The following is a 10,483-nucleotide window of genomic DNA, read 5'->3' as shown; positions in this document are numbered from 1 at the left end:
GGCAGGTGGCCCAGGCAGGAGGCAGGCCATGCGGCCCAGACCAGGCGCTCCCAGCACTCCAAGGGAGGAAGGTCCCTTCTCCTCTGGAGTACAGAGAGCTTTGGAGTCAGACAGCCTCCTGCTCCAATCCACCTCTCCCTCTTCCTGGCTGGTTCCACCCCAAGATTTTGTGACCGTGACCTCAGCTCATCTTCAAGGGGTCACATGCCTCCTGGGTCCTGGCACGCGACCTGGTGGCCGGGTGTGGAACTCTGTTCCCTGCCCAGCCACAGCCTTCACTCCGCTACAGCCCCTCACCGGGTGGAGGGCATGAGACTGGTGTTGCCAGATCTGACCCCCACCCCGCATCCCAAATGGAATTTTCAGTGAAGTCACCTGGTTTCTGAAATGTTGGCTAGAAAGTTTAATAATACTGTGCGGGTATAAGGAGATTGGGGCCACCCGCTGGCAACCCCCCCCCTCTTCCCCCGCATACAGAGCACTCAGCCTGTAGCAAAGAGTGAATGGGTTCTCTCCCACCCCCACCCCCCATTTTGCCTAATCAGAGCCACCTCCCTGTTCCTGTCACTCCCCTGCCGTGTCCTCCCCAGATGTATCCTCTTGACCTTGTGTCTTCCTTTCTCTCTCTCACCCCTCCTTCTCTCTCCTCAGACGGCCCCCGGGCCTCTTCCCGAGACGAGGGTTCAATGGTGTGGGGGGCCGTGGGGGGGACACTGCTGGTGCTGCTGCTTCTGGCTGGGGGGGCCTTGGCCTTCATCCTGCTGAGGGTGAGGAGGAGGAGGAAGAGCCCGGGAGCGGCGGGAGGAGGACCAGAGAGCGGCCAGGGATCCTATGATCCGAAAACTCAAGTGTTTGAGAACGGAGGCCCCGTCTTCTGGACCACCACGGCCCCTGGGCCCCCGAGGCCGGACGGCAAGGACGAGGAGGAGGACTACGAGGAAGAGGAGGAGAAGGCAGAGAAAGGCCTCATGCTGCCTCCGTCCCCGGCACTCGAGGATGACATGGAGTCCCAGCTGGACGGCTCCCTCATCTCCCGGCGGGCGGTTTACGTGTGACCCCCAGACAGAGACAGAGACGAGCCTGCGGGGGCCGCGGGTGACGGACTGGTTGGACTCGTTTGTCTGGACGACACTGGAGCGCAAATGCTACCTCCCACTTTCCTGGGATTCAGAGGGGGTGGAATATCACACACTGGACTTCCGGCTCCAGGGCTGCACGGGGGAGGGGAAGGGGGACCCACAGCGGACCCCCCAGAGACTTGGTTTTGGCTCTGGCCTGCCCCAGCCCTGCCCTGTGACACTCAGGAGTTAATAAACTTGGAGGAAAAATCGGGGGTGTCTTGTAATACACTGGACCCCCTCCCTGGGGGGTCGGAAAGCGGAGTGGGAGGCTGGGGGGCTCTTTCTATCTGGGTCCTTGAAGGACACCTTGGGTGCGGAGACCCCGAGCCAGTGGGGTGGGATCTGGGCTTAGAGGCTGGAGGGCTTGGGCTTGAAGGTTCCAGCACTGAGGCTGCCTTCCCCGAGGCCAAGGGATCCCGGACCCCCGGGCGCTTGCCGAGGGTGCCATGGTCAGATTATCCGGGAGCAGTGCACACCCAACTCCCCGAGGTTGTGAGACCTGGGGAGGGGGCGCTGCCCCCGACGGGGCCCCCAGGAGGCAAGGCGGGCGTGGGTACTGAGGAACCAGGAAAGTCCCCCCTCTCCACCCGGAGAAGTGGCCTTTCCCAGCTTCCTTCCTCTTCCTTTTCCCTGGGGCCCAGCTACAGGGAATTTTCAGTGATTCAGAGGTAGGGGCTGTAGCTGCTGCATCACCACCTAATTCCCCTCAACCAGGACCTCTCCCCACCCCAGGCTGGGGACTGAGGTGGGGGGATGGGAGGGGGAGGGGTAAATCCCCGCCACCTCCGCTCCCTGGCCCCAGGGCCACTGCCACGGCCCTTGTCTCTGCTCCCGAGGCTGTCACTGGACTCAGTAGGCTCAGCTCCTCGGCCCGGTGGGGGCTGGGCGGCGGGGAAGGGCTTGGTGAGTTTACTTCTACCAGTTTTGACTTCCACTTAATTACTGGGGATGAAGCCCTGACGCGGGCAGACCTCACACGCAGTCAGGACGGCTGGAATAACAGTGATTTGAGGGTGGCTGGTGTGGACTGAGCGGCAATTACTCTGTTACCCTCCCACACGCAAGCCCTCCTGAGAGGGCCCAGCTGTGGAGCAGGCAGTGTGGTTCCTCTGGGGGCTGGATCTCATCTGTGGAGTGGGCTTCATGGGAGGGGTGGGGCCTGTGGGTGGGGCTTTTGCATTCTGGTTGCTTATCCGTCTAACACCCCCTCCAACCCCCACCCCCCTTCCCACCTAGAGGGCAGGGGCGGGGATTTTGTCCATCTGGCTATAGCAGGTCCCCAGCGCCCATGCCCACCCACCCTTACACATCTCGCAAGACCAGCCCGTCCCTCGGAACTCACAGCCTAGGGTAGACCTTGGCAGTCACACAAGCAATTACCCCAATAACAGCTTCAGGAAGTGCGAAGCGTGTTGCACAGGAAAGGCCCGTGAGGCCATGAGTTTCTCACTCGGCATTTCCTGTGGGGTCGGAGGAGCTCTGAGCCTCGGACCAGGGTGACTGCATTCCCTGTAATGACTGGTTGTGATCCTAACCCCAGGATCCCCCAGTTCTCTGCCTTGTAGCTCTACGTCCCTTCCCACCAGGTCCCTTCCCTCATCTCCCCGTGCACCCCCTCCTTCACTCTGCTCCTTGCTGTTCCTTAAAAACAGCACCAAGCTTCCTGCCCAGGGCCTTTGCACTGGCTGCCATTTCTGCCAGGATGTTCTCACCCTCTTCCCCCGCCCCCCCCATCACTCACCCGCTACAGCTCCTTCAGATCTTTGCTCAAGTGTCACCTTGCAGTACAACTCTCTGACTACCTGCTCTATCACTTCCCATCACCTTCCCCACTTTGCAGTTTTGTTTGTTTGTTTTTTAAAGATTCTTTATTTCTTTTTAGAGAGAGGAACGGGGAGAGAGAGAAAAATATTGATATAAAAACCAGACATTGGCCCTACCTGGTTTGGCTCAGTGGATAGAGCATCCGCCTGCGGACTGAAGGGTCCCGGGTTCCATTCCAGTCAAAGGCACATGCCCAGGCTGTGGGCTCAATCCCCAGTAGGGGGCGTGCAGGAGGCAGCCGATCAATGATTCTCTCTCATCATTGATGTTTCTCTCTCCCTCTTTCATTCTGAAATCAATAAAAATATATATTTTTTTAAATGTGAAGCTTTTTCAAAAACAAAATGTTGATCGGCTGCCTCCTGCAGGGCCCCTATCGGAGGGTTGAGCCCACAACATTTTGGTACGTGGGACTACACCCAACCAACTGAGCCATACCAGCCAGACCCACTATAGTTTTATCCTACATCACTTACGGGCATATTGTAGTTGTTTCTGTACTGTTGGTCTCCCTGCCCAACTAGAACATAAATTCTCTCGGGGTGGGGGCTTTTGTATGTTTTATTCACCACTCTATTCCACAAGGATAAGTTGAATGAAAGAATGTCCCCTGCCTTTGAGATAGGCAAGTGGATGATGACTTGGGCTGGGAGTAAGGAGCTGTGGCTTCCTCCTGGAGACCCCCTTACGCTGTCCCTCTTCTTGCAGAGTCCCCCAACACATCAGGTGCAGGAGCCACCGGTGGCATCATTGGGGGCATCATCGCTGCCATCATTGCTACCGCTGTGGTCGCCACGGGCATCCTCATCTGCCGGCAGCAGCGGAAGGAACAGAGGCTGCAGGTGGCAGAGGAGGAAGACGAGTAAGTGATGCACCCGAAGCAGTGGATGAGGGAAGGGTCCCAGAACTGGGGATCCTGCGGTGGGGGTAAAGGTGGGAGAAAACCATCGTAATGGCTCTGTGCAACAGACACCCCAAATAACTATAACTTAGGTAGGATAGAGAGGAGAGCTAGCTTCTGTCTCATAAATCATGGATAGGACAGCTCTGCTATGTGAAGTCGTCAGAGCCCAGCTCCTGCTAGCTTGTTGCTCCACCTTTATTCACATTTCAAAGGCTCCCCACTCTCCTGTCATTCTCGACATACTTCACAACCAGACATGGCTATCCTGGCCTCAAAGCCCCCGTTCCTGCCAGTGGGGAAAGGAAATGTAAATACAGGGTATTCCAAGCCTGGCTGGCATGGCTCAGTGGTTGAACGTCAACCTATGAGCCAGGAGGCCACAGTTTGATTCCCGGTCAGGCCACATGCCTGGGTTTCGGGCTCGATCCCCAGTGGAAGGTGTGCAGGAGGCAGCAATCAATGCCCTGTAACACACATCATCGATGTTTCTATCTCTCCTTCTCCCTTCCTCTCTAAAACCAATAAAAATATATTGTTTTAAAAAAGGAAAGAAATACAGGGTATTCAGTCACCCTTTAAGGAAATGCATCACTTCTCACTTCCATTGACCTGAACCTGTCACATGGCTGTCCCCAGCAGCAGGGCAAGCTAGGAAATGTAGTCTTTATTCTGGGTGGCCATGTGCCCAGCTAAAATCCTTATTAGTATGAGAAAGAAGGAGCCTGGATATTGGGGAAAACTAGCCACACTTCTCTGTGTAGAGCCCTTGTATGTGCCAGGCTTGACGAGATGTATTTGACATATGGAACCTCGACCAAGTCTCACATCCATGCAGCGATTCAACCAATATTCAAAAAGCAGCCACCCAGGACCAGGCTCTGGAGGGAAGAACGCAATGATGAGACAAACATTTAAAAAGTGTCCATACGTGGCTCAGTGGTTGAGGGTCGGCCTGTGAACCTGGGTTGCAGGCTCGATGCCCAGGAGGGGGTGTGCAGGAGGCTTCCAGTCAGTGATTCTCTCTCATTATGAATGTTTCTATCTCTCTCTCCCTTTCCCTTCTTCTCTCTGAAATCAATAAAAACGTATTTAAAAAAAATAAAATCAGGCCCTGTCCGCTTTGGCTCAGTGGATAGAGCGTCGGCCTGAGGATTGAATGGTCCCGGGTTCGATTCCAGTCAGGGGCATGTACCTTAGTTGCAGGCACATCCCCGGTGGGGAGTGTGCAGGAGGCAGCTGATCGATGTTTCTCTCTCATCGATGTTTCTAGCTCTCTATCCCTCTCCCTTTCTCTCTGTAAAAAAATCAATAAAATATATTTAAAAATAAAAAATAAAAAATCTATAAAAATAAAGTGTCCACACGCATACATATACCATGGAAACATAAATTATGAAATAACACGACTCAGTGGGGGAGTGGCATGGGAACACCTGGTAAAAATGCATATTCCTGGGCTTATGCCAAACCTACCACATCAGAACTTTCACAAGAAGGGTTCAGACTCTGTATAACAAGCTCCCTAAGTTATTCTGATGCACAAGATAGTGTGTGAACCACTGTCTTAATCATCTAGTCAAAGCGAAACAACACCTTGCAGTTCGTACCTCCTGCGCCCAGCCCAGCGCTGAGACGCAGTGGTGCCTGAGATGGCCCTGGCCCTGCCTCCCTGAACCCCAGTTCAGGGTCTGGAGGAGACAGACCGGCCCCAGGCAGTGATGGTGCAGCATGGCCAGGGATGAGCTAGGGAACCTACGGGAGCTGAGAGAAGCCAGAAGGTCATGGAAGGCTTCCTGGAGGAGGGGATATCTGAGTTAGTGTTTTTTGTGTTGGTTTATTTTTTTGTAATATTTGTATTGATTTTGAGAGAGAGAAGAAGGGAGAGAAAGAGAGAGAAAGGTTGATGAAAGAGTGAAACATCAGCCATAGCCAACTTGGCTCAGTGGATAAAGCGTGGGCCTGCGGACTGAAGGGTCCCAGGTTCGATTCCAGTCAAGGGCATGTACCTTGGTTGCGGGCACATCCCCAGTGGGGGGTGTGCAGGAGGCAGCTGATCAATGTTTCTCTATCATCGATGTTTCTAACTGTCCCTCTCCCTTCCTCTCTGTAAAAAAATCAATAAAAATATATTTTTTTAAAAAAGAGTGAAACATCAATCGGTTGCCTCCCGCATGCCTCCTACCGGGGAGAGAGCCCACAACCCAGGCATGTGCCCTGACCAGGAATCAAACCACCACCAAACAGAGCTGAGTTGGGTATTGAAGGCATAATAAGTGCCCATCATTGTTATGTATACAGGATGCTCTGATCCGTGGAGAGACATCAATGTGAGAGAGGACATTGATTTGTTGCCTTCCAAAGGTTCCTCAACCAGGCATCAAACCCGCAACCTAGGCATGTGCCCTGACCAGGAATTGAACCACCACCAGCCAGAGCTGAGTTGGGTATTGAAGGCATAAAAAATGCCCATCATTATGTATACAGGATGCTCTGGTCTGTGAGTACGTAGAAAGAGGGAACTTGACATAGTTTGGAGCAGCAGTCGCCAACCGGTGGTCCATGGCGACCACTGGTTTGGAGGATAGGAAAGCATTTCAATCCTTCATTCATTCTCTTAACAAATATTTACTGAATTCTTCATAGTGGGTTCTGGGAACACCATGTTGATCAAAGATCTCATTTTCTCCCTCACATGCTCATGGCTGGGTATAGTCATTGAGTGAAATAAGAAATAACATTTCAGCCCTGGCCAGTGTTGCTCAGTGGTTAAAGGGTACCTGGTTCGATTCCTGGACAAGGGCATGTACTTGGGTTGTGGGTTCACTCCCCACCCCCAGGAGGCTCCCCTCTACCCCAGGTCAGGTGTATGCAGGAGACAACCAGTCGCTGTGTCTCTCATATTGATGTTTCTCTCTCTCTCCCCCTCCCTCCCTTCCAATTGAGAAAAAAAAAATAACACTTCAAATACAAACTCAGTTAAGTGCCCTAAGAGGGAGGTGTACAACCAGATGTGACCACATCACAGGAGATTGTGATCCTCCTGGAGAGTCAGGGAGGCCTCCTGGAAGAAGATTCATGGGATGAGTAGGAGTTAGCTGGGCAAGGGGAATGGGGGAGGAGGGAGAAAGGGATATCAGGCAGAAGGAGGAGCTTGTGCAATGGCCCTAGGGTTGGGGGGCTTCTTAGGTCTAAGCCTCCACCTGTCTACCTCCTACCCTACAGCCTGGAGGGGCCTCCATCATACAAGCCACCAACCCCAAAGACAAAGCTGGAGGAGCCAGAGATGGTAAGCGCTTTGCCTGGAACCCAGGCCGCCCCCACCTTTCCCCAGGAAGGCCATGGTGGGGAGAGGGAGTTGGGGAAAAGAGGTGGGCTGGGCGGGGGGTCCTGACCTATCCCACCCCCTCCCACTGCAGCCCTCCCAGCTCTTCACTCTTGGGGCCTCAGAGCACAGCCCACTCAAGACCCCCTATTTTGATGCTGGCGTCTCATGTGCTGAGCAGGTAGGATCTCGGGCGAGGATGAGGCTGTGTACAGTCGCTGACATAGAGGTTAAGGATTAAAGGTCACAACTCAAATTCAGAGCTGTGTTTCTGATCAGAGCTTATGGCATCGAGCTGTGTTTACAATTCAGTGAGGGAGGTCATGACTGAAAAACTCTGAGGACATGAGGTTAGAGTTTAAAGTCAGTCCATGAAGATTGGTTGAACGTCCACATTGGCTCGATACTGTAAGACAAGACATAGAGTCCCATCAGCCATCTACTGGAAGTCAGGGGTCAGATACTGAAGTTGTAACCAGTCCAAGTTTAAGGGGCTGTTTCAGGCTTCAGGTTAAGGACTTGAGGTCAAGATTAAAGTCAAAGGTACATGGGGAAAGACTTAGGTCAGAAACCAAAAGACAAAGTAGAGACCCAGGGTTGACAGGGTAGGGTCCACCCTCGGGGCTTTGAATTAGGGACAAGCCATATGATTGACCCAGTGACAGGGGTAAGGTTGGGCCTCGTTGGCGTGGGGAGATGGTCGGGATTTTGGAGTCAAGGGGCAGATTGGGATTCCATGTCAAGCTCAGGAGTGACCTTGAGCTCCTATTCCCTCCCTGCCCCCAGGAAATGCCTCGGTACCATGAGCTGCCCACCTTGGAAGAGCGGCCGGGGCCCCTGCTCCTGGGGGCCATGAGTCTGGGGTCCCCCATCCTCGTGCCTCCAGGGCCGCCTGTTGTGGAGCGGGTGCCCCTGGATCTGGAGGACATGGATGACGATGAGGAAGACTACCTGGACAAGATCAACCCCATCTATGACGCCCTCTCCTACGCTAGTCCCTCTGATTCCTACCCAGGCAAAGGCTTTGTCATGTCCCGGGCCATGTATGTGTGAGCCGCCATGGCCCTGGCTCTTACCTCTCTTTTTCATCCCTCAAGTCGCTGCCAGGACTCTTGTGCCGCTTGACCTCTGGCCAAGCCACTGTCAGTGAACACACGCATCTCATCTGTGACTTTGATGTTGGTGGATCCCTTGTGACCTCTAACCCATTATCTCTGACCTAGAGAAACCGGCCATGACAATGGAAACCTGGCAACCTTATCTCATGAGTTGAGGGAGGGGAAATATGTTTCTGCACAATCCGACCCAAGGACTCCTAAAACTGACCTTAGTTCACGCCTCACATTCTGCAGTCTCCTCCCAAATTCCAAAGAAGACCCCAGACCTCTACTGTGTCCTTAGGTAGTCAACTCCCAATAGCTCTGCTGGGTTGGATGTTGGGGGGCAGGCACCTTGCTGCTCAGACCTGAGCCCTCCAGGCAGCAGAGCCCCACTTGCCCCCTCCCCACCCTGTCTGTTCCCCAATGGTGGGAAGGAGGGGAGTCCCCAGCCCAAGGCATAACTTCTCTGTCTCCCTCCTCCTGCAGGCAGGAGTCACAGGGTCCGGACCCTTCCCTGAGTCCCCACTTGCCCAAATCCTATCTTCAGGGAATTAAGCCCAGTCAAGGACTAGATAGGGTGAGTGTCATGCAGAGTGTGCCTTGCTGACCCCAGCCTTGAGAGAAGAATTTGTGTGTTACTTTGAAGACTACTAAGTCCTTTTACTGCTGTCCAGTGAAATGGGACCCAAATATCTCCCGGAGGTGGGGTAGGGGGAGGAGATGGTCACCTGGATTGGGGTAAGGGATCTGATATTGTTTTGTAAATAGGGCATTTCCTACCAATATGAATTTGTACTTTGACCAGATCTCAACTTGTGTATTCTGTGGGATGTGAATGGGGGGAGGGTGGAACATGATGATGGGTAATAAATAGGGGGCCCAGGACTTAAGGGAATCAGTAGATGAAGTCAAGATGGGTTACAGACAAAAATAAAAAAAGCCAAAGACATGACAAAAATAATCGAAGGGATAATGGCTAAATATGCATAAGCAAAAAAAAAATGTAATGATGGGTAATAGAAGGAGAGGGGGAGGAATCCAGGGCTTGTGGTTAATGAAAAGGAAGCAGTGAACAGCAGTCTAATCGACAGAAATAAACGGAACAGATATAAATGGTAGTAATCAAGTACGAGGGACTCGGGTTTAATGGATAAATGGCAAGTAAGAATAGACCAAAGTCAAAATTATGAATAATGTAATAAGAGCTCAGGACATGATGGGTAATAGATCTGGATGAATGAGCCAGAGGCAGACAGGGTGAATAAATGGAGAAATAGGGGCCGCAGGCATGCTAGATAATAGACCCAAAACATGATGGTTATTTAAGAAGGGCTAGCTAGAAGAACGATGGAAGTGCACGGGCAGAAATGTGCTAAAGGTAGTACAGGCAGTGGAACTGAAATGAATGGGACGGGGGCATGCTGGGTAATGGGACAAATGAATGGGCCAAAGATAGAAGCCGCAGTGACGCAGGTCCGGGGTGGGGGGGAGCGGGGGACAGAAGGCATGATGGGTAACGAGAGAGAGAGGTGGGTCTATGGCAACTGTCGCGTTAAACGGGGAAAGGGCATTGTGGGTAACAAGAAGCCGGCGAAGGTTCACACAGCCGGTTAGAATTCTCCCGACGCACTGTGGGAAGGGCCAGAACTTCCGGTTCTCGGTCGCTGACTCCGGACTGGGGACTGCCCCTCTGCCGCGGTGCCTGGTGGGACGCGAGGCCTGACCTTGCTGCCTAGCAGCCTCTGCCGCGCAACCCACCTTTACCCGTGTCCCTCGACCCTGCACGTTAGCCAATGAACGCACCAATCCGATTATGTCACAAGGGTGGAGAACCTGTGCCTGCTGAGCCAATCATAATGCTATAAGGACCAAAGCCGGCCAATTATCATGGCAACTTCTCCGCGGGGCAAAGTCGAAAGAGGCGTGCCTTCTGAAGAGGGGCGGAGGCGACGAGTCCGTGGGCGTTGCAAAGTGCTCAGCACAAACCAATGGTAAAGGAGCGCTGGAACCCGCGGCGTAGCAAACCAATAGGCACGGGTTCCACAAGTCAATGGGCAGGGCGGGCAGGTGTGCTTTGACCTGCTTGCGAGTGGGAGCCAATAAAAAAGGGCGTTCCGAAGAAATGGGTGGGGTTCTCATCCATGGCTCCAATAGCAGGGCCAGGCCCTGAAGCTGGTGGGCGGAACCTAGGGCATGTGGAACCAATAGGCCA

General features: G+C 53.3%; 1 protein-coding gene across 2 annotated transcripts in view; it reads left to right on the top strand.

Moving 5' to 3' along the window:
- The window catches only part of PVRL2 (poliovirus receptor-related 2 (herpesvirus entry mediator B)), an 18,333-nt gene extending 9,261 nt beyond the window's left edge, over positions 1 to 9,072 (top strand). Inside the window, exons 5-8 of one of the 2 annotated variants that reach the window (XM_006759539.2) lie at positions 3,654 to 3,807; positions 7,072 to 7,135; positions 7,266 to 7,352; positions 7,958 to 9,072. In XM_006759539.2, coding sequence (XP_006759602.1) covers positions 3,654 to 3,807; positions 7,072 to 7,135; positions 7,266 to 7,352; positions 7,958 to 8,224 — 572 coding nt within the window. In that variant the 3' untranslated portion in view covers positions 8,225 to 9,072. Of the gene's footprint in view, positions 1 to 651; positions 1,331 to 3,653; positions 3,808 to 7,071; positions 7,136 to 7,265; positions 7,353 to 7,957 lie in introns of those variants that run through there. The other variant, XM_015561215.1, reaches the window with a different exon arrangement.
- Positions 9,073 to 10,483: the final 1,411 nt, after the last annotated feature.

This window comes from Myotis davidii, unplaced genomic scaffold (genome assembly GCF_000327345.1).
Source record: "Myotis davidii unplaced genomic scaffold, ASM32734v1 scaffold796, whole genome shotgun sequence".
Classification (NCBI taxonomy): domain Eukaryota; kingdom Metazoa; phylum Chordata; class Mammalia; order Chiroptera; family Vespertilionidae; genus Myotis; species Myotis davidii.
The sequence above is the reverse complement of the archived record's forward strand: the minus strand, read 5'-3'. Positions and strand labels throughout refer to the sequence as shown.